The following is a 21,209-nucleotide window of genomic DNA, read 5'->3' on the forward strand; positions in this document are numbered from 1 at the left end:
CCATGCGAGGGTAATACCAGTTCGCGAAATAACGACAGGCCCAGATGAAGGCATAGTTCGGGTCCGATAAGGTTAATCGGAGATACAGTCCAGCAGCCGCCGGTCGGTGCGTCATGCCCCAAAGAGCTACTCCGGCCTGTGGAGAAGGAGAGAAGGGGAAACTTCAAAACATCCATCCATCCCCTCCAACTCTATTTGTGCCAGCGGGCACAACAGCCAGCCCCTTTCGTCCTGTCTTGTTCTTATTTTGTTGTTTTGTTGTTTCTCTTGTCACTCTGATTCATTATTGAGAGGAGTTTTTTGTCTCTCGTCTAGAGAGAGATCTGGATGGGCTGCTCGACGCGGTGGGTCCAGCACAGCTCTAGAGGCTAGAGATTAAGAGTCGCTCAGTATGTTTACTTTTTTTTTTCTTCCCCACGGCGTTGAGGTATAGCTTGATCATCGGTAACCTGGCTCACCTTCTATCTTACTGTCTTATTCTTGTCAATTCAAGCGCTATAATGTCTCCGAGTTTTACTGATTGGATGTTCGCTATCCCCAGGTTTTTTGCTGACATGAGTGATCCGACCGATTCCCTGGCGCTTGCCCGTTTATTTCCATCGTCTTCGAACTAAAACGCAATCATCTAAACAAGTCGATATCCAAAGTCGAATCTGATACGATACAAGGAGGACTTTCTTCCGCTTCGACCCCGCGATGGTATCTCGAGCCTCCGAGGCCGGTGAGGGGCCTCTTCCGTCGTCGAAACGCCCCGGCACCCCCGTCAAATCTCGACTGGCGAGACCCGGCTCCAGTCCCTCGAAACGGGAGGATAGACCTAGGGACGAGAGAGTATCGAAATCGTCGGCGAAAGATGTCGCAGAGTTGAAAGACTACGTATGGCAAAGGCCCCTAGCGCACGTTTGGGATTGACGGTGTGCTGACTGACGCTGGCGGTTAAAAGCAACTGGGTGATTGCTTGGGTAGAGGTGCATTTGGTTCGGTCTATAGGGCGCTGAACTGGAATACTGGGGAGACGGTCGCTGTGAAGCAGATTAAACTGGTTGATCTGCCGAAGAGTGAACTTCGGGTTATTATGGTAAGGCGCTCTGCCCTGGCTGGTCAAGTCTTGACGCTAATATTGTGTGTTGCAGCTAGAAATCGATCTCCTGAAAAATTTAGACGTGAGTGTTGCGGGGACTACGACTGAGAGACCGTGCGGTTTGGCTGATACTCTTGCAGCATCCAAACATTGTCAAGTACCAGGGATTTGTAAAGTCGGTTGAGACCCTGAATATCATACTAGAGTCAGTTCTCTCATCCTCTTCACGTTGTTAGTGGTGCTGACGAAACAAGGTACTGCGAGAATGGGTCCCTGCACTCTATCGCCAAAAACTTTGGCCGCTTCCCTGAGAACCTGGTGGGATTGTACATGTCCCAGGTTCTCCATGGCCTCTTGTATCTACATGAGCAGGGTGTCATCCATAGAGATATCAAAGGAGCAAATATCCTAACGACCAAAGAAGGTCTTGTCAAACTGGCAGATTTCGGCGTGGCCAGCCGGACGACTGGTTTGAGCGAATCGAGTGTCGTTGGCACCCCCTACTGGATGGCCCCAGAAGTCATTGAACTTTCTGGTGCAACAACGGCGTCAGACATCTGGAGTCTTGGGTGTACAGTGATCGAGCTGCTGGAAGGAAAGCCGCCGTATCATAATCTCCAGCCAATGCCAGCTCTTTTCCGCATTGTCAACGATGACCATCCCCCACTGCCGCAGGGTGCATCTCCGGTTTGTATTTCCCGGTCACCTGTCTTTTATAAATATCTAACACACAATAGGCTGTCAAGGATTTCTTGATGCAATGCTTTCAGAAAGATCCGAATCTTCGTGTATCCGCCAGGAAGTTGCTTAAACATCCATGGATCGTCAATGCGCGCAGATCAGACTCGGTGGTTCCCAAAAAGTCAACCGAGTACGAAGAAGCAGTGAAAAGCGTTCAAGAATGGAACGAAGCTCTACGGTCCCCCGATACGGGTACAATGCATAGGACGTTCCGTTATGAACCAAATCCAACGCCCCTACGACAGGTCTTGCCGTCGTCACGGAGCACTCCGACAAAAGATGGGCTACCAGCCTCCAAATATGTTTCTGACCGATTCCGATCTCCCGATGCTACGGAAGAAGATAACTGGGATAACGACTTCGTCACGGCTATCTCGCCTAGCGCGTTGCAGTTACCTCACCTACGCCCACATGATAACTTTGGCGGCATGCTTTCCTCTGAAAAGCTTAAGGCATTTGCATCTCTAGATGGCACAGTTTTGAAGACAGACGATGGGTTTGAAGACTTCGGAGAGTCAGATTTACAGGAGACCATTCGGCCTTACCCCACCCAAGCAGCGATTCCAGAGGACGCGCACCTCCAGACTCCTTCTCGTCCGGTCACCAACAAGTCAGTGGTGCAGAATGTGCCAATTTTGCAACACCCTGTTCCGCCGGCGAGATCGCAGCGTCCCGCGTCGTTTTTCAAAGAGAACGCCGTCGAAGATTATTCTGATCTCATAAAAGCGAATGAGGATGTGCTGGACCACAAACTCAGCGCTTTTCAGGTAAATATGCATGTATCCAAGTCTTGGCTTTACTAACATCTTCTTAGGAGGTCGATGAGGATGACGAGCTATTTGGATCCTCGCCTACAAAGGATCTTTCTCGATACCAGGAATCGTCCGATGATGGGGAGGACCAAATGCCACAGCTCAGAAAACGGATTTCGGTCAAGCGGCATCGCTCTGCGATCGAGATCCAGCGATTCGCGGAGAAAGAAGGTGACGAAGATTTCTCTGACATCTTAGGCGCAGGTGAAGTCGCTTTAGACAAACCAGATAGTGATGGTAGCTCCGGGCAGAGCACACTGATGCTCAACTCCAAACTGTCCAACAATTCGTGGCTTGGAGACCAGGATGATGAAGATGATCCATTCGCCCAGCTTGAGGAAGGGCTGGACGAAATGGACCTCGAGGCCAACATTGCACGCGATAAACACGCCCGGCTCCGCAACCAGGTGGAGGGACTCGTCAGTTCGTTGAAGACCTCTCAGGATGAAGACGTTCTCGCAGACATATCGGAACAGCTTCTGACGGTCTTCTGTGATCTTCCGGAAACGAAAAATATCATAATTAGTGCCCACGGAATGCTCCCGATATTGGAAATCCTCGATATGTGCCGTCGCCGCGACATCGTATTCTGCCTGCTGAGGATTGTCAACGCGATCATATACAACGACTATGAGATCCAGGAGAATCTGTGTTTTGTTGGAGGTATCCCTATTATTAATGAGTTTGCCTCCAAAAAGTACCCGCGAGAGATTCGCCTGGAAGCAGCTGCTTTTGTGCAACAGATGTATCAGACGTCTACCCTTACTCTCCAAATGTTTGTCAGTGCCGGAGGCCTGAATGTGTTGGTTGAGTTTTTGGAGGATGACTATGAAGATGAGCGTGATCTTGTTTTGATCGGGGTCAATGGGATCTGGAATGTCTTTGAGCTGCAGGTGAGTATCATGTTTCCACGGATCGTGCCGAACGGAGGAGTCTGACCGAACTCAGGGATCGACGCCAAAGAATGATTTCTGCCGAATCTTATCACGCAATTCTGTTCTAGATCCTCTGTCTCTCGTCTTGAGCCGTGTACTGGACGAAGAAGGGGAGCTAGCGGAGATCATTGAAGGTCGGATTGCGAATATCTTTTTCATTTTCTCTCAGGCCGAGAATCATGTCAAAGAGATGGTCTCTGAGCGAACTGTCCTTCATAGTAAGAACGCCCTTGACCCTTTCTGTCACATTTTGCTAACATCCCCTAAGGGGTTCTCAAGGAGCTGAAGCGCATGACTCCTGCTCATCAGATTACTATGTTGAAGTTCATCAAGAATTTGTCCATGTTGTCGACGACCTTGGACTCGCTGCAGAATTCCAACGCGATTGACGTGCTGACCGAACTCCTAAGATCGACCATAAAACGCCCACATTTCCGAGAGGTGTCTAATCAGATCTTGAACACTATCTACAATATGTGTCGTTTGAACAAATCTCGACAGGAGGATGCCGCCTTGAACGGGATTGTGCCTTTACTGCAAAAGATAGTGAAGACTGAACGGCCACTGAAGGAGTTTGCTTTGCCGATTCTTTGCGACATGGCCCAATCTGGGAAGGTTGGGCGGCGTGAGCTGTGGCGCAATAAAGGACTGGCATTTTACATCTCCCTTCTCTCTGATCCATACTGGCAGGTGACTGCTCTGGATGCTATTTTCACATGGTCCGTACCACTCCGTTTGGAAGGTCTACCCTCAACTGACATTCTCCAGGCTGCAAGAGGAAACGGCCAAGGTCGAGGAGCACCTCCTGGATGGCCGCGCTGACAAGTCATCGTTTACGGATGCTATTGTCCGCTGCTTGACCGTATCTAAGGCCAATGCTTTTGAGAATCTTCTTGAGCCCCTTCAGAAGCTCCTGAGACTCAGTCCCCCGATTGCTTCCACCTTGGCTCGACCAGATTTGTTCACCAGGATCGGGCAGAAGTTGCACCATAACAAGGCTGCGGTACGCTTGAATCTGCTGCGAATAATATCTAGTATTTGCGACTCGACGGAGGAGCAAGGGGGTCTGCTTGCGCGATATGACCTACTCGACGCAATTCGAGAGTTGGAACAAGATCCTGCCATTCTTGTGAGAGACATGGCTGGTAAGCTTATCCAGTCCAACGAAAAGAGCGAAGCCTATAGTCTGGGCAAGCGCAAGCCCGGCCTACGTCGGCAGAGTACATCCGCCACGCCCCCTGGCTTTCTCGTGAACCAATCAGCGCCATCCACACCGCATAGGAGTAGTCAGTCGAAGGGATTCTATGAAGGACGCGAGGGCCCACGACATCCACGGAATGCGCTCAGCGGTTCTTCTTTGGCGCTGCGGCCTGGAAGCAGGGACGGGGCCAGCCCCGGTCTAGTATCAGGAGTCAATGGAAACCCGGGCGCATCGAGACAAAGGCTGTCACGACCATTGTCCAACAGACTCTCTCATGCCGAGCTCTTGAACGAAGAGGACCCTCGACCAGCGAGCTCGCTTTCCCGACGACAGTCAATTCTTCCCCGCCGCCGTCGCCCGACTCAGACGGAAACGGACTGGGCCGCGTAACTGGCTATGTTCTTGACATTTTCATGTTGATCCCGTCTCATCGGACGGTTGTTGGTGTACATTGCATGGTATGGCGCATTGGGAGTATGATCTTTCGAATGCCATGAGCCCTTCTGGGACGTCAGGATTGGTGCTACATGGGTCGTTTCGAGCATGGGACTGCATTTGCCGGCTCACGATAAATCGGGAGTTTGTGTTGTATTAATCGATGATGAACATACAGTCTATCGGAGTGTAGATAATTGTACGGCATGTGATAACGCTGTCTATTCTATTGTAATTGATTAATCGGGCAAAGTACAGATCCATGATATATGAAGGATTGTAAGCACTGAATCTAAATGAATAAATGAGAATAAACCCCGCGGTCGTAAACCCTTCAATAGTTAACCCCAATCTACGCCCTCGGTCCAAAGTATGATGCGGGAAAAAGGCAAGAGTTGCGAAGGCGGCGAAACGGAGAGCGCGCAGTGGGTCAACCTTCACTCTCGGAATTATTCCTCCTGTCGAACAAATTATTCTCTCTCTCCAACGCCACCCGCCATTTCTTTACATTTCTCTCGCCCGCCGTACAATGGCTTACTGTTGACCGAAACGGAGGAAAGAATTCTCGCATTGCCCGCCTACATATTCTGGTCTTACTCGTTGGTCTGGACTAGACTTTTCGGAATGAGGGCGGCGCTCCGCTCGGCTGCGCTGCGGGCGTCCCGGTTTGACCCTGCGACGACGACGACACTTCCACGATACGCCTCGACCGCTGCGCCGTGGACTCGATCCTTTCAAAATGCGCCTGCGCCGCTCGTATCTCCCCCGAGCGGAACTTTAGGAATAAGGACTGGGGCGTGTGCGCGACGCTACCGAACACCTTGGCCTTCGACGTCACATGCGGCATCCTACTCGACGAATACAACCGGACCCGGACAGGCGCATAATGATGGACATGGCTCAAACCGGTCGCAGAGGAAATTGGTGAAATATGCTGTTATTGGGGGAACGATTGTTGTTGGCGCAGCGGTGTTTTCGGACCAGGCTCAGCATCTTTATCGCGCTGCTGCGAGAACTGGACGGGTGGTGGGGACTCTAGCCGTCTGTATCAATGAGTAGGTGACATGGTCATATGTCGTTTATGTTTTGGGATATCTAGCTGACGCGTGCGATCTAGCTACCGAGTTACGCTCAAGCAAGAGACGTCGACCCCCGAGGAACGGAGCGAAATACTAAAGGCATGCCACAAGCGATGCGCGGAGCGGACGCTCCGCGTTCTGGAGAAGAACGGTTCGATATTCATTAAGCTGGGACAACACCTGAGTAGCATGGGCTATCTGCTCCCGCTGGAGTGGACGACGACCTTTGTGCCGCTTCAAGACAAATGCCCCGTGTCGTCGCTCGAGTCCATCGAGCAGATGTTCCTCGCCGACACGGGCCACGGCGTCGACGATCTGTTTTTCGATTTCGACCCCGTGCCTATCGGGGCTGCTTCCCTTGCGCAGGTTCACATCGGTACGCTGAAGGAAACGGGTCAGAAGGTTGCTGTTAAGGTGCAGCACCCCGCGCTGGCGGAGTGGGTCCCGTTGGATCTTGCGTTGACTAGGTTTACGTTCTCGATGCTGAAGCGATTTTTCCCGGAGTATGATCTCGAGTGGCTGTCTCGCGAGATGGACCTGTCTCTGCCTCAGGAGTTGGATTTCCGGATGGAGGGGCAGAATGCTACGCGGGCTAGCGAGTACTTTAAGAAACACTCTGATGCGCCAGTCGTTATCCCCGATGGTTTGTCTACTCCTGATGTCTGGTGATCAATCTGCAAGTACTAACAAGCGCAGTCATCTGGTCTCAGAAACGCATCCTCGTCATGGAGTTCATCTCCGGCTGCCGTCCCGACGACCTGGCGTCCCTCGACGCCAACCAGATCAACCGCGACGAGGTATCCGCGCAACTAGCCCACGTCTTCAACGAGATGATCTTCGGCAACGGCGCACCCCTCCACTGCGACCCCCACGGCGGAAACATCGCCATCCGCAAGAACCCCAACGGCCGCCGCCACAACTTCGAGATCATCCTCTACGACCACGGCCTGTACCGCGACATCCCCACCGACCTGCGCCGCAACTACGCCAAGCTCTGGCTGGCGGTGATCGAATCCGACGTGGAGCACATGCGCGAGTACTCGCGCAAGGTGGCCGGAATCACCGACGAGCAGTTCCCGCTGTTTGCGAGCGCCATCACCGGACGAGATTATACTGCTCTGCAGAAGAAGGACATTGTTTCGACGACGCGTGATGCCTCCGAGCGGGAGCACATGTCCGGCGCCTTGAGCGACGGCATGCTGCAGCAGCTGGTGGAACTGCTGGGTCAGGTCCCTCGCATTATTCTGCTGATCTTGAAGACCAATGATTTGAGTAAGTTATCAAAATTCATGTATGTACTGTACGGTCTAGACTAACATCATCCAGCCCGCAGCCTCGACGAGAACCTCCACACCCGCCAGGGCCCAGTGCGCACGTTCTTGATCCTCGCGCGTTACGCGACGCGCACAGTCTTCGAAGAGCAGATCGACGATATCAACGCGACTGGTGGGGTATTGCGCCCGTTTAACTTTTTGCGGTTCCTCCGAGCGTGGGCTGGCTATCTGCGCGTGGAGCTGAAGCTCTCTGTGTATGAGACGGTGTTGTCGTTGAAGAGCCGACTGGGATTGCTTGGGTGATCTCTTCCCTCGGTGGTATCTTTTTTCTTTGTTTCCTCCCTTCCTTTCATTTCCTTTTCTTGCCCCTTTTCCTTTCCGTTTAGACAACCCCCACATGTACAACATCGACAATTTCTATATACGATACAAGATACAGATACAGATACAGATACACCAAGACCTCGACCTGATGGAAAATACATACACGAGGAGCATCTGTGTATCAGCATCAGTATCACAGCTGGCGTTTTTCTCTTCTTTCTTTTCTTCGGGTTGATTGTTTATTATACAAGGCCGTCTGTCAATTCTGGTTTGAGGCTATTGCGACGGATGGCTAGGTGAAAGTTCAAATGAGTGTGTGTCTATAGAGGCCGGATTTGGCGGTTCGGCAACGCACATCGCATACATATATATACATAGATAGATAGATTGGCGAACATATTAATTGATAGATAGTCTGTGCCGGAGCTATCAGTAGTCATCGTGATAGTATATGTTGGTCTTTGCAATAGCCTGGTACCAATACTGGAAACCCCGTTGACATTAGTATGGGGTAAGTATTAAGGTAGAGTGAGGTCAAGTCAAGCAGGTGTACCTGTGATCCTGCGGGTATTTGATCTTTCTCACTCATGATGACTTGTGGTAGGGGGATTAAACCGCTTTTGTATATACTCTACTATATATGAAGTATCGGTTTTTCTGGTCTTGTTTTGATAGGTGACTACTCTGGTCGAATTTTTGTCTTCATACTGAAGGCTTGCTAAGTTATTCAGGTTGGGTATTTATCCAAGTCGGGCATGACTGATCGAATACCAACTTCCAAATAGTATAACTTGGGGTCTATCTATGAAGGTCATGTAAACATGCATATAGCCTAGGATATGACGTACTTGACCCCAATGAACGTGATGCTGCAGAGATAATTCTCAGACGCTTCCCCTCCCCCTCAATTACAGTAGTTCCATGTGCTGCATATGGTCTTGTCGCGTGGTCTTCAAGCTCTGCTATTTCTCTGAATATTCTTTAAACATTTGCTTATTGTAGAAAGTAAGGATTATCTCGTAATGCTTTTCATTAAGCTAATGATGTGACAAGTAAGCGCTGCTGTTCAAATATATCACGTCGCCTTTCCTTGCTGCGAGACAAATAAAAAAAGAAAAAAAAAATAGTAAGAAATAAATGAGATAAACTTATACAATCGAAGCCAAATCAGTCTTGCTACTGGAATGACGACGCCAAAAATTCCATGCATTAAAACATACTCGCCACGCTCGTTTTCAACCATCCGGTATTTCAAGCATAGGCATCGAACGAGCGCAACTATACAACTCTCAACAAAGGAAAAAAAAATCTCTTCAACTGGTATCGACAAGAGGTATCATGCTTTCTTTTTTTTGGGTGTTTTGCTTTTTTGTTCTTTTATGATGCTTCCTTAAAAGATTTACAAGGAGGCGGGAGTACCGTCGGTCTTCTCAACCTCGATCTTCATATCGGGGAGAGAAGCGCCGGTACCACCCAGGTCGGTCTTGGCGGCCTTGGGGTTCTTGGTGTAGTAGTCGTTGATGGCGCTCTTGATGGCATCCTCGGCAAGCATGGAGCAGTGCACTGGTACAGTCAGCATGTCGTCACATTACAGGCGAAATAAGAGAAACATACACTTCACAGGAGGAAGACACAGCTCCTTGGCAATCTCGTTGTTCGTGATTCTGCCAGCATCGTCCAGAGACATGCCGCGCACCAACTCGGTCAAATAGCTGGAGCTGGCGATGGCACTGCCGCAGCCAAAAGTCTTGAACTTGACCTCGGCAATCTTGTTGGTGTCCTTGTCGACGCGGATCTGCAGCTTCATGACATCGCCACAGGCGGGAGCGCCGACGAGGCCAGTTCCGACATCAACGTCACCCTTCTTCAGCGATCCGACGTTTCGGGGGTTGTTGTAGTGGTCGAGCAGTGCATGCGGTCAGCATTTTCCTCGCAACAAAAACAGGTCGCCGAGCGATCCCGGCTCAGAAGCTACTTATCTTTCTCGTGATATCCTCTCCGTTGGAAGGCAGGGGCGACTCTGGAGATGGGGGTGGCGGTTTGCAGGCCGGAAAGGGCCGGGGTGACGCGAGGCGACACCAGAGTGCCCACCGAGCGAGGAGCGACTGTTACCAAACGACGGAACATTATGTATGTGATGAAGGCGGTGGTATTGAGATAGATTCGAATAGATGTCGTCTGAGATAAAGGTGGGTGGTGGTGGTGATGAGATGGTTGGAAGAAAGATGAGATGCCCGAGGTAGCGATGTTGGTTCTAGTACCTTTAAGGAAGAAAGATTAAATCACTGATTGATTAACTTAGACGTTAGTAATTATGTATGCACTAAACCCCTTTGGGTAAGTCCGTCGCCATCCACAAGTCCGGCCTCGGAGATACATACACATAACTACCTGACTGAGGGATGTATAACCGGCTTAGTCAGTGGGATATGGCAGATTATGGCGTAACTGGTCGAGTACCAAATAGTTGTCTGGTCTGTTATCTATGGTTGGCAATGGCAGTTCCACTATGATTTGTTGGTGGACTGGATATGATGTATTCAACCGGTTTGAAGATGCTGACGGACCAACAAAAGGGAGCAGAAACACACATTACGAAGCGAGACCGGTCAATACAATAATACAAATAATACAGGCTTATCGCCTCCATCTGATAAACGTTTCCCCATTCTGCGGCCGGATCTTTGGATTTTCCGTGAATAATCCTCGGCATTACGTAGCAGCAGTTCTCTCTGCTTGTCATTGCTTTGGTGGTATAACATCGAATTGCGCAGAAATGGCGGGGAAGATCTTTGGACGGACACCAGGGGTACGTCATGGTTGATTTCTGATCTATCTCGACCCTTCTTCAGCATTCATGCCCGATGCGAATGGACCAACGCTAACTTTCCAGTGATATGGACAGTCCCTCAGTGCCCCGATAGCTGCCTTTTCGATGGCCGTCATCCTGTGCTCCTACTGCGTCAGTTCTATAAACACCGCTCGCCGGGAAGCGCAGATTCCCCCAGGGTCCGTTGATACCCGCCACAAGCAGCCGACGTCAGACAAGGCGGGCACGCCCTCTTGGGTTCAAAAGGCACTCGAAGAAAGCCGCGAGGCAGAGAAGCGAGGTGGCTCCAAGTGACCTTGAGGGAACAGCTGTTCTGACTCTACCCGGACATGTTGTTTGTTCTTCGCTAGGGAGAAAGGGCGCGTCTTCGGACTGGGTCTGGTGGTTCCTGGCGAACAATTCTCTCAAGCAATGGCGTTTCATGGAATAGAAACTTGACCGGGCGCTACGACTGCTCTCTGCGAGTGATCCACGCCGAGCGGAGATTGATCCGTTATCTCTGACTTTGGGACTCGTGCGCCGTGGGGTAAAATGCTACTAGCCAAGCACCGGGAAAGCCAGATGCTGTGGTTCATCGGTCTCACTGTGCAAAGCACCACGTGTAGATGGTCAAGTTGTCTACATATTGAAGACTGACTTTGACTATCGAACCACGCACACAGTGCTGTATTCATGTCGCATTAGCAATCGCTAAATGAATTAGCCTATTCAGATGGAACATTCTATGAGGCTTCGACCAGAATTCGTAATGGCCTGAGGGGATAGTGACACAGAAGAGGAATCAGTAGTAGTAATTAACCAACTTATGCTGAGAAGGTACAACAACGACCAGCATGAATGTATCAATGATATACCTCGAATTCCACCGTTATTTGTCACGTGATGTATATACCTGCCTCAGGCTCTCACCATACAACCTCGGCCTGGCCGCGCCGACTCGCGCCAAGACTCCGTCCTCATTAAGAACTCCAAACCCAAACGCTCATCACTCCTGGCTCTCCGTGCAACAGTGCGATGTGATCACGATGTTTGGTCCTCGCAGAGTCTTACAGTCTCGGCTCCGGCTACTTGCGCCTCAATCTCTTTCACGGTCCAGGTTCCAAGCCTCCAGAAACGTCAGCTCTGTCGCCCCGAGCCCCACGACCGAGCCATCCAAGTGGCCGCGACGCCTGGTCTACGCCGCCATCTTCGGCTCTCTGGGAACATTCGCTGGAAAATGGATGGATGAGAAGGTCTCTGCCCCCCCGCGACCGGGATCCGACGAAGACCGTCGTCGATTGGAGGACATCCATCGCGTATACGAACACCAGCTCCCCATCGTGAAGAAACTGCGCAACAACCCGGATTACATCGAGGATAACGTCTACGTGAACTACTCGGATGACGACAAGATGAATCGATTTACGTCTGGCTTGCTGCGGGGGAGCAGAGGAGTGGCGTTCCAGGTTAGTTCCACCTGTTTCACCTTTTTCCAAGCCAAACCCTGGCGGTGTGGAGGAAGGGCTGGCTCCGCTGGCACTTTTGAAGTGCCGAATGGATGACTGCCCGAATACCGGCAGATGGCGCATGAGCCTCGGGACGTTTATCCACGTAACTGACGCTTCGTATAGAAAATATTCTGGAACGACAAGGAGAAGAAGGCTGTAAATATCGTCTATCTGGGTACCGGCATCGAAGGTTGGCCAACGGTTGTCCACGGTGGTGCTCTTGGCACCATAATCGATGAGCATCTGGGCCGTGCTGCGGTACGGCATCTTCCGGAGCGTACGGGGGTCACTGCGAATCTCGAGATCAACTACCGGGCCCCTGTCTTTTCCGGTCATTTCTATACTTTCTACGCCACGCTTGACCAGGAACGGAGTACCGATCGGAAAGCCTATGTCACGGGTGAGGTCCGCGACCCCATGGGTCAAGTGTGTGCCCAGGCATCTGGCCTCTTTGTGGTTCCCAAGAAATACGAACTCCGGACGCTTGGAGATCGATTCTGAGATCTCGCGCCTGTCGGTGGCCCCAGTCTCTGCTGGTGCAAACGCTATTCACGCCACGTGGGCTGACTGGACTTCTGACGTCTGTGCTGTGTCCTGCAATCCTCCCACTACGCATCCGACAGCCCACAGGCCCCGAGAAAGAAATTGCCCAGGGAGGCTGGACAACCCTTCATCTCCGAAACACTAACTGCGGTCGATGTGCAACGTCCTCTCCGGTACAACCTTGTACATGATATATAAACCTGGATTTGCATAGTATGTATATAGCTAAGAAATTAAACTGCAGAGACAGTGTTTCTAACTCCAGAATAGTAAGACCAATAAAAGTGAGCCGAGACAGTTGGACACCAACCCTCATTTTAAAAGAGACTACCCCAGTAGTTCATGTTTCACTCCAGCTATCATACCTTAGTGTTTGCTTGAGTTCAGTCGGTGTTTTGTCGGGGAGAGAGAACGTCGATTGGTCGGGACAGACACCTGACTGGGGGCGGATCCTTCTCCACGCTCTCCACCCCCGCCTTAACCTTCGACCTTACTCCACTTGGACATTTTACCCTGTTAGTCCCTTTAGGTCGGCATTCGGCATTGTCGTCTTGCGGCTTGATCGCACCAGAGTTTGGGAAAATGCCTCGGTTGCATTTAAAACGCGTCGTCTTCGGGCCCATCAGCCGATTGAGCTTCTGGAGTGTACGCTCAGACCCACGCATGGGCGTCATGTCGCTATCAAGGGGGCCTGTCCATCTACATAGCCAAGCGTCGCCAGCTTCAAAGGAGACAAAGAATATATAATCTGACTTGACTGGAGCTGGTGATATATTGGTCTCTTTCCTACATTGCTCATCGCTAGCACAGTGCGGGTTAAGTGTCGGCCCAACACATTGCCCTTATTACCTTCCTTCCTCTTTTTACTTCTCTGCTGTAGAAAGCAGACATGGGGATCGCAGATAATGCAAGCAGCAATCCTTCAAAGGAAAAAGTGCTTCAATCGAAATCAATGGCCTCCGATAAGGGTCAAAACTATAGCCACCACGAGGTGACTGGCTTGGAGACCTACAGCGATGAAGCAGCACTTCCTGGGGCAGAGATTCCTGTAAGTGCTGGCCGGATGCTTCTTTGTTTGTGTCCAGGCCCGTAGCTGACCAATGGTTTCTCTACCGTCAGATGACCTTCCGTCGTTTCATGGGCTTTGTGGCGATGGCATTTCTATGGACCGGCAGCCAGATTCCAGTTTATCTCTTCGGTGGGTTGACAATTAGATGAGATCTGACGACGTCTTCTCTCCTTCCGCGATCAAAGACGATGTCTCCCTATCAACGTCCTAACTGGATCTACAGGAGGTATTCCGCCATACATCTACGCAAGCATTGGCGGGGCAGACAGATGGGTCTGGTTTGTTCTGGCAAACCTTCTAGGTCTTGCGGGTGTCTGTCCGTTTGTTGGTTCCCTATCGGATCTGATCGGTCGTCGATATGTCGCTATTATCGGGGCTTCCCTCGTCTGCATCGGCATGATAGTCAGCAGCACCGCAAATACGATGAATATATTCATTGGTATTATTGTCCCCTAGCACTGTCTCTGCTTAACTGACCAAAATTAGCCGGGATGGCAATTGCAGGCGCCGGTGCCGGTGTCAATGAATTGACAGCCCTGGCTGCAACCTCCGAAATGGCGCCAACCAGACTCCGGGGCAAATATGTGTCTATCCTGATCTTCACCATTGTCCCGTTTTGCCCCTCCGTCCTCTGGGCGCAGCTTATCGCCGCCCACAGTGGTTGGCGCTACGTCGGTGCATTCTGCGGCGCGTGGAGTGGATTCGGCCTGCTGGTCACGATCCTGTTTTACTTTCCGCCTCCTCGCGTGAACTCGGAAGGTCTGAACAAATGGGAGACGATTAAACGCATTGATTTCATCGGTGGTTTTCTCAGCATTGTTGGTTTGATCCTGTTTATGGCTGGTATGCAATGGGGTGGATATCAGGTACATTTGCCTCCCCTGTACTTGGGCCTCAGGCGCTGACATCGCTCACAGTACGACTGGACATCTGCCCATGTTCTTGCCCCGCTCATCCTCGGTTTCGCCTTCTTGGTTGCCTTTGGCGTCTGGGAAGTCTACGGCGCCAAATACCCGATCTTCCCAAGTCGTTTGAAGCAAGAGCCTCGTACTCTGGGCTTGACACTGGTCATCACCTTCATCTCGGGTGCCAACTTTTTCTCCGTCATCATGTTCTGGCCTACGCAGTCGTTCAACGTGTACGGCCATGACCCTGTGGCCGTGGGCGTGCGCAGTCTTCCTATTGGCTTTGGTATCATGGGTGGTGCCTGTATCGTCTTGTGGTTGCTTAGTGTGTTCCGCGGCCGCAACAAGGAGCTGTTGATCATCAGTAGCGTTCTCATGACAGCAGGTAAGATCCCAAGCCGAGGCCCCCAATGCAAATCATGCTCACAGCAATCTTAGGATGTGGTGCTCTCGCGGTCGCTCGACTGGATAACTTGTACCAAGTCTGGGGTCCCCTCATCGTCGCGGGGCTCGGCATTGGTGGGATTGTCGTTCCGGCATCGATCATGACCACTATCATCTGTCCAGACGTATGTCACCATTTCCATTCCAATCTCTCATTCTCTACCCTCCGAAGAACGAACAACCAAGAAAGGACACAAGTATCAATAAACTTACACAAAACAGGACTTAATCGCCACCATCTCCGCCCTCACCCTCTCCATCCGCGTCGTCGGCGGCAGCATCGGCTACACAATCTACTACAACATCTTCATCTCGAAATTCACCCCCAGCGCAACGCACTACATCGGCGGCGTCATGCTCACAAAACTCCACATCACCAACGCAACCCACATCGCCGAGGCCATCGAACTCACCGGCGCCTCCCTCCTCGACGAAATCCGCCACATCCCCGGCATCGCAGGCAACGAGGCCGCCTACAACGCTGTCGTAACCGCGGGGCGGATCGCCTTCGCAGAGAGCTACAAGTGGGTGTACTACGCTAGTATTGGGTTCGGGGGCGTGAGTATCATTGCTGCGCTTTTCTTGGAGAATATTGGCGATTATATGAATGATAATGTGGCTGTTGTTATGCATTGATGTTGTTATGTCTGTTTTTGTGTGGTTGTTTGGGGGTTGATATGCTGTTTTTGAGTGTACCATGGTTTTCCGTTGCTGAGGTATATGTTTATTTAATTTTGGCGTTTGCGATGTGTATATTGGGAGAAGTGTGCTGTGGGCATTATCCTTCCGGAATGAAAATTGATGATATACCTTTCTTTAGAAGAAGTTATTCAATATTTACTGTACTCAGTAGTTCCTCCGTTTGTAGTAACTACTAGTATAGTATAGTTGAGATGCATATATTAACATAAATAACAGTGTTGTACATTTATTAAAATCCCACCACCTTCCTTCCTAATAATACAAGTATAAATAAATCCCACGTCCAAAAGACGCAAGCATCGGGGTATATAAAACAGACAAGCAAATAACAACAAACAAGTAAAGAAACAACATACAACCATTAACAACAACAGCATACACTCGCCAAATCCACACAAAAAAAGAAGAAGCAGAAGAAGGAAGCCAGATCAATACTCAACCTGATTCAGCGCCGTCTTCCTCGGCACAAAAGTCGCAGCACTAGCCGGCTTCGACTTGCGTTTTTCGTCCTTCGCACGCAGACCTCGACTCAGTCCGCCCCCGAGGCCCCTCGCGAGCGACGCAAACGGACTCGCCTGCCAGTGGTCGAGGTCGTCTTCGTGCTGGCCGACGTTGGCGGCGAGGATGTCGCCGTTTCGGCTGGAGCCGTCGGAGCGGCGGTTGGTGGTGTTGCGCTGCGAGCGGTTGAGGGGGTTGCTGCCGTTGTTGTTGTCGCTGCTTAGGGTTGGGGAGGAGGGACTCCAGGGGGCGGCGATGTCTGTGACGGCGTATTCGGAGCAGCGACAGCCGCAGCCGCTGGGGCAGTACTCTGCGTCTTGGGCGGGGGTGTCGTCGGTGATAGAGGTTGATGTGGTGGTTGTGGTGGCTGTGGAGAACCAGCCTGCGTGGCAGGTGAAGCAGCAGACGTGGCCGCAGCCGAGACAGGGCATGAGCATGCCTTCGACTACTTCACCGCAGATGATGCAGGGGAGTTTGAAGGCGAGCGCGTGTTTGGGTTTGCAGTTTAGACAGGTGGGTGGTAGGGTGTTGCCTTTGATTCGGTGTCTGATGGTCTCTTCTGCCAGTGCTTGGGTCGAGAAGATGGAGACCTGGAGGGCCTTTCCGCACCCGCTACAGTGTCTTTGGATTTCTAGTCCCTCGGCGCGACCGGTGCCTGGGGCGGTGGATGGCCGAATGGGGAGACTGGAGAATGAGAACGAGTCTTTGTGGCCCCTGGAGCGCCAGGGAACGGTGCCTGGATTGTTGGTTCTGCCGATCTTTAGAACTTCGCTGCGCTGTACGGGTAAGCCCCATATTGAGAGCATGTGAGCGTATGCTACACGGTAGGCGCGGTATAACTGCTCTTTGCTGGCATCAATGAACGAAGTTCGTGAACCCCCTCCATCACAATCAAAAGCCCCTTGGTTCTTCAGCCTCGCCTGAAGCCTTCCTGCCGGCTTGGGAATTTGCGCCCTGTCGCTTCCGCTGTCGGAATGCGTTCGTGAAGTGAGTGCGGTTGATGTAGTGAGATACTCTGGAACTGCTGTCACTGGCTTCGCGGCAAAGGCATTCGTTCCCCAGGTGCCCGCAGTGGCGTTAGGGCTACCGCCCGGGCTTTGCTTTTTCCTGGACAAGGCGTGTCCTGGAGGCGAGGCCGATGAGGGCCCGAATGTGAAGGAGCGCGAAAGTGAAGAAGCCAGCACAGAGCCGAACCCTGACCCACTACGCGGCTGCAACTGCTGGTCAGGGGAAGCAGCGATAGACACAGTCTGACTCATAGCCCTCCTCTCTGCGCCTGTATTTGGGAAACGAGTTGGAACCGGAGGAGTTGTGCCCGTGGAATATGGAGGCGTGGAATCAGCCCGCCAATTTTCGGAGGAAGAGCGTGCGGAACTTTGGGTGACAGGCGTAGCATGGCTATCTTTCGGTGTGGCACCGGGCGGCGTTATTGTTTGAGGCTTGTTCTGCGAGCTTGCATGGGAATGAATGAACATTGGGAAAGTCCCGGGGTCTAGTCGTCTTGATGCTGATTTTCTGTGGCGCGCCCGCTCCGGCGGGCGGGTTTCATCGCAACTGCGTTCATATAGTATGCAAGATAGCATTGCGACCATCTGCACGTCGCCATTCCGTTCGAAATGTTCAAAAAGAGCCGGTATGAGCCACCGGCTTCCAAAAGGATGATCACCCCACGAAACCATCCCATTAGATGATTCTTTTGGAGGTTGGTTGGTGTTCATATCGTAGCTCAAATCCACAGCGCTGTCCTTTCTCCGCATGAGATATTTGGTCTCGGCATTTTCTGGGTCAGGAGGGAGAATGGCTTCCTTGGAGTTATGCAAGATCGATCTAAGCAGACCCCAGATCCGGGCCAGTTCATGATATCCATGATCGAGGGCTACCGAACAATTATGGGCACATACGTCGGTACCCTTCCCGCAAATGCGGTACTTTCTTGCTAGGTCGCGTTTTGAAGGAAGCAGGTCACTTAAATCGTGGATTGAGATCAAGTTCTGCGGAGGATCAGAGGATTTGGAAGTCATAGCCCCCGCAGTAGATCTCTGGGAGTTATCTGTAGAGCGTGGTCGGTAGAGTCCCATGCTACCGGCACTGCGCCACGTTTGGGGCGTCGGAAATCGGTGCTGTAGCCCCGACAAGATACCAGAAGACCCCGAAGAGCTTGAGGATTCAGCGTCCGAATCGTCAGAGTAGTCAGATGTACCATCATCCGTGCTCGTAATCGTTCCAGTGGGCCGAGGCCCTGGGGAATTCGTTTGCAAACGACCAAACCCCTCAAAGACTTTATCGGCTCTCGACAGTCTAGTCATCTCTTTGAACCCTAGGTTTTCCAGCAGAGAAGCCGATTTGTCCTTTTTAGACGGGAAGAAGCACACCAAACGGCCATCGTTCGACCATAGCGCACCGCATACCTTGGCTACAGGGACATTCACATTCGCATTGACCGGTCGAAGGAGTTCGGAGCTCATTCCAAGCTCCTGACTGTGGGACAAGCCAACCTCGTCTTCATCGCTAGATTCGTCTCCATCGAGCTGGCCGTTGACAGGTGACTTGACCGTTTCAGCAGTCTCGCCCAGGATCCATGCGATGCTTTCTTCCAGGCTGCTCTCCCCCAAGAGATAGCGGACAACGCCTTCAAGACACCCTCGATCGTGGGAAAGGTAAGTCTCGGAAATTGTCCGGAGCTCGGCGATTATCTTATCGGTCAGCTGGTCCGTGACGCCGGTGGTTTTTTGCACGCGGAATGCGGGCGTCGACGCCTTCGGATAATCAACGGGGAATTTGATATCCACCTTGAGGAAAAGAGAGGCACCGTCAACACCCCAAGGTCCATGGAGGGATATGGTGGCTTTCCGCTGCCTGACATCAACGGACTCAAAGGCAACCTTGGTAAATTTCTCGCCCACGTGAGTGATCTCATCTCCCAAGGTCTCAATATCCCATCCAGATATCTTCACACCCCGCATCCAGGAAATCGGGTTGGTATCGGCCCGGAAGTTCGACCTGCCCTGCATCCCCACCCTCGAATCTGCGTTGCCTCGCTGATTCCAGCCACGAGGGTATGGGACTGAAATGGTGTTCGGCCCCATGCCGATCGCGGGTTGAGGCGCACCGGCCTGGAAGGCAGACGGGATGGACTCCAAGTCATCAAAGTCTTGATGAGAATTTGTGTCCCGGAATGATCTATAAACGGCACCCTTGCGTGTTATCTTCATATTCGGGGCATACGATTTCCCTTTTTCGTATCCAACTTTTTGCAGCACTTCGGGGCCAACTTTGTGCAGACGAAGTTCACGATCGGTACCCCAAGATACGAGCTGGAAGTCTCGATCGTCGAGTTTATCCGTCTCACCTCCGCGCGCTCGCCACACAAACTCCTTCACCTGACCCTTGTGTCCTGGAAAGCTATGGACCGGAGACACGTCTTCGTCAGCGTCAATGCCTTCTTCAACCCTGCGACTGTATAAATGCAGGTCACCATCTCCTCTCTGTGGCATGGCCAGCACACCCCACCCGAATGGAGTGTTCCTAGCTCGTCTTACTGGGAACGGCATCTTGATGACCTTTTCGGGGACATCCCCCTCGACGGTGTAGTCCCAAAATTTGACGGTTCTATCCAAAGAGCATGTCACAAGGGCCCCTGGACGAACCCTATTCCAATCAACCCCATAGATCTTGGTGTTGTGGGCCTCGATAGATCTGATCGGGTACGTCCCCTTTCTCTTGTCCCATATTCGTAGAAACCTATCGTGCGAGCTGGCAATGATGTTGGGATCCTGTCGGCTCCATTTGACCTGCGTGGCACCGGCGAACCAATCGGAGAATGAGATGACGGGGCGTGACGCAAGTCGCAAATCCCAGCAGTGGACAAAGCTATCGACGGCGCAGGTGGCCAGGGCATCGGGGTGGTGGGCGGAGAAGTTGACATCGGTGATCGCTCGAGTGTGGGCGTGCAGGACATGCTCAATGGAGTTTTGGCAGGACTTCATGCCCAAATTCCACACTAGCGCCTTCTGGTTTGACGTACTCACCACCCAAGAGTCTCGAGACGAAAACGGCGACCATTGAACATCTGCGACTTCCCATGGTGTATGGTGAGGAAGATATCGAGGCGGTGAGTATGGCGAATCCAAGTCAATGATGTGGAGTCCCTCCTTCGAGGCCAATACCACATCCCGTCCGCAGGGCGAGACTGACATCGAACCCACGGGTTGTTCCACATGAAAGGAACTATCCTCCCCGAAAGTCGGGCTTTCGTATGCCGATGTCAACGGCCGAGGCTCTGTAGGATCCGCCATTGTTGTGACTGGCTGAATTGAAATCTGGAGCAATAATTTTTGTTTGGTCCTCTATGAAGGACTAGTCGCCTCCAACCGAAGGACGCCTCAACGATGTGTTGGATTTCAGACGCTCGATCCAGGCATTAGGGAGTGATCGCTTGGAGTTCGATATGACGCTTTCATCTCGAGGGCATCTGGAGCAGTCTCATCAATCTTGCGAGGTGGATGGGCTCGGGCGACTGTCCGAACACATTGCGCGTAGTAACATCAATCAGCTAGAGTTGGAGCAACCGAGTAGGGGTTCGACGTGATCTAAGCCAATGGACGTTAATGCGTGTAAATCATCCCCATCTATCTCGAGACAAATTACTGTCTGATAGTGATGGAGAATAGATAATATACCTTCAAGAAACAAAAAGGTGGGCTGATTGAACGAGCGAGACCCGGTTCACGGTGCATCTCCGCAATCAGGTCAATAAACTGACGTCGTGGGAGATAATGGCGGGAGACCCAGTGACCTGGATCCGTCCATATCAGGACTAGCGTGGCTGCCATTCTCGATGACGTTTGAG

The 21,209-nt window shown here is 51.7% G+C and overlaps 7 protein-coding genes across 7 annotated transcripts; 5 read left to right on the forward strand and 2 right to left on the reverse strand.

Annotated features, from left to right (window-relative positions):
* The first annotated feature begins 206 nt into the window (after window positions 1–206).
* P168DRAFT_257464 (serine/threonine-protein kinase) lies at window positions 207–5,411 on the forward strand. Its single transcript, XM_024834554.1, has 11 exons — window positions 207–389; window positions 542–876; window positions 944–1,078; window positions 1,134–1,163; window positions 1,222–1,286; window positions 1,336–1,768; window positions 1,819–2,589; window positions 2,637–3,527; window positions 3,583–3,787; window positions 3,838–4,288; window positions 4,338–5,411. Exons 2-11 carry the CDS (start codon window positions 697–699, stop codon window positions 5,158–5,160), a joined length of 3,984 nt encoding a protein of 1,327 aa, XP_024690837.1. The 5' UTR covers window positions 207–389; window positions 542–696; the 3' UTR covers window positions 5,161–5,411.
* Window positions 5,412–5,744: 333 nt separating this feature from the next.
* P168DRAFT_292329 (ABC1 kinase family protein) lies at window positions 5,745–8,245 on the forward strand. Its single transcript, XM_024837567.1, has 4 exons — window positions 5,745–6,260; window positions 6,323–6,927; window positions 6,981–7,556; window positions 7,611–8,245. The coding sequence occupies exons 1-4, from the start codon at window positions 5,830–5,832 to the stop codon at window positions 7,859–7,861; spliced, it is 1,863 nt and encodes a 620-aa protein (XP_024690838.1). The 5' UTR covers window positions 5,745–5,829; the 3' UTR covers window positions 7,862–8,245.
* Window positions 8,246–8,921: 676 nt separating this feature from the next.
* On the reverse strand, window positions 8,922–10,132 carry P168DRAFT_306415 (putative iron-sulfur cofactor synthesis protein (Isu1)). The gene is made up of 3 exons (XM_024839027.1): window positions 9,862–10,132; window positions 9,497–9,790; window positions 8,922–9,445 (listed from the first exon to the last, which is right to left on the reverse strand). Exons 1-3 carry the CDS (start codon window positions 10,007–10,009, stop codon window positions 9,282–9,284), a joined length of 606 nt encoding a protein of 201 aa, XP_024690839.1. The 5' UTR covers window positions 10,010–10,132; the 3' UTR covers window positions 8,922–9,281.
* A 526-nt stretch (window positions 10,133–10,658) lies between these two features.
* P168DRAFT_329198 (uncharacterized protein) lies at window positions 10,659–11,452 on the forward strand (the record flags this gene model as incomplete). The annotated part of the gene is made up of 2 exons (XM_024841444.1): window positions 10,659–10,691; window positions 10,788–11,452. The coding sequence occupies 2 exons, from the start codon at window positions 10,659–10,661 to the stop codon at window positions 11,004–11,006; spliced, it is 252 nt and encodes an 83-aa protein (XP_024690840.1). The 3' UTR covers window positions 11,007–11,452.
* Window positions 11,453–11,737: 285 nt separating this feature from the next.
* On the forward strand, window positions 11,738–12,700 carry P168DRAFT_240162 (PaaI family thioesterase; the record flags this gene model as incomplete). Its single annotated transcript, XM_024833701.1, has 2 exons — window positions 11,738–12,157; window positions 12,323–12,700. The coding sequence occupies 2 exons, from the start codon at window positions 11,738–11,740 to the stop codon at window positions 12,698–12,700; spliced, it is 798 nt and encodes a 265-aa protein (XP_024690841.1).
* A 931-nt stretch (window positions 12,701–13,631) lies between these two features.
* Window positions 13,632–15,796, forward strand: P168DRAFT_283980 (putative MFS drug efflux pump; the record flags this gene model as incomplete). The annotated part of the gene is made up of 7 exons (XM_024836096.1): window positions 13,632–13,790; window positions 13,862–13,940; window positions 14,035–14,250; window positions 14,298–14,677; window positions 14,729–15,101; window positions 15,155–15,285; window positions 15,383–15,796. The coding sequence occupies 7 exons, from the start codon at window positions 13,632–13,634 to the stop codon at window positions 15,794–15,796; spliced, it is 1,752 nt and encodes a 583-aa protein (XP_024690842.1).
* Window positions 15,797–16,071: 275 nt separating this feature from the next.
* On the reverse strand, window positions 16,072–21,081 carry P168DRAFT_292334 (Mtc5p). The gene has a single exon (XM_024837568.1). The coding sequence runs from the start codon at window positions 20,653–20,655 to the stop codon at window positions 16,291–16,293; it is 4,365 nt and encodes a 1,454-aa protein (XP_024690843.1). The 5' UTR covers window positions 20,656–21,081; the 3' UTR covers window positions 16,072–16,290.
* Between the last annotated feature and the right edge of the window lie 128 nt (window positions 21,082–21,209).

Source organism: Aspergillus campestris (assembly GCF_002847485.1).
Source record: "Aspergillus campestris IBT 28561 chromosome Unknown P168scaffold_10, whole genome shotgun sequence".
Taxonomy (NCBI): domain Eukaryota; kingdom Fungi; phylum Ascomycota; class Eurotiomycetes; order Eurotiales; family Aspergillaceae; genus Aspergillus; species Aspergillus campestris.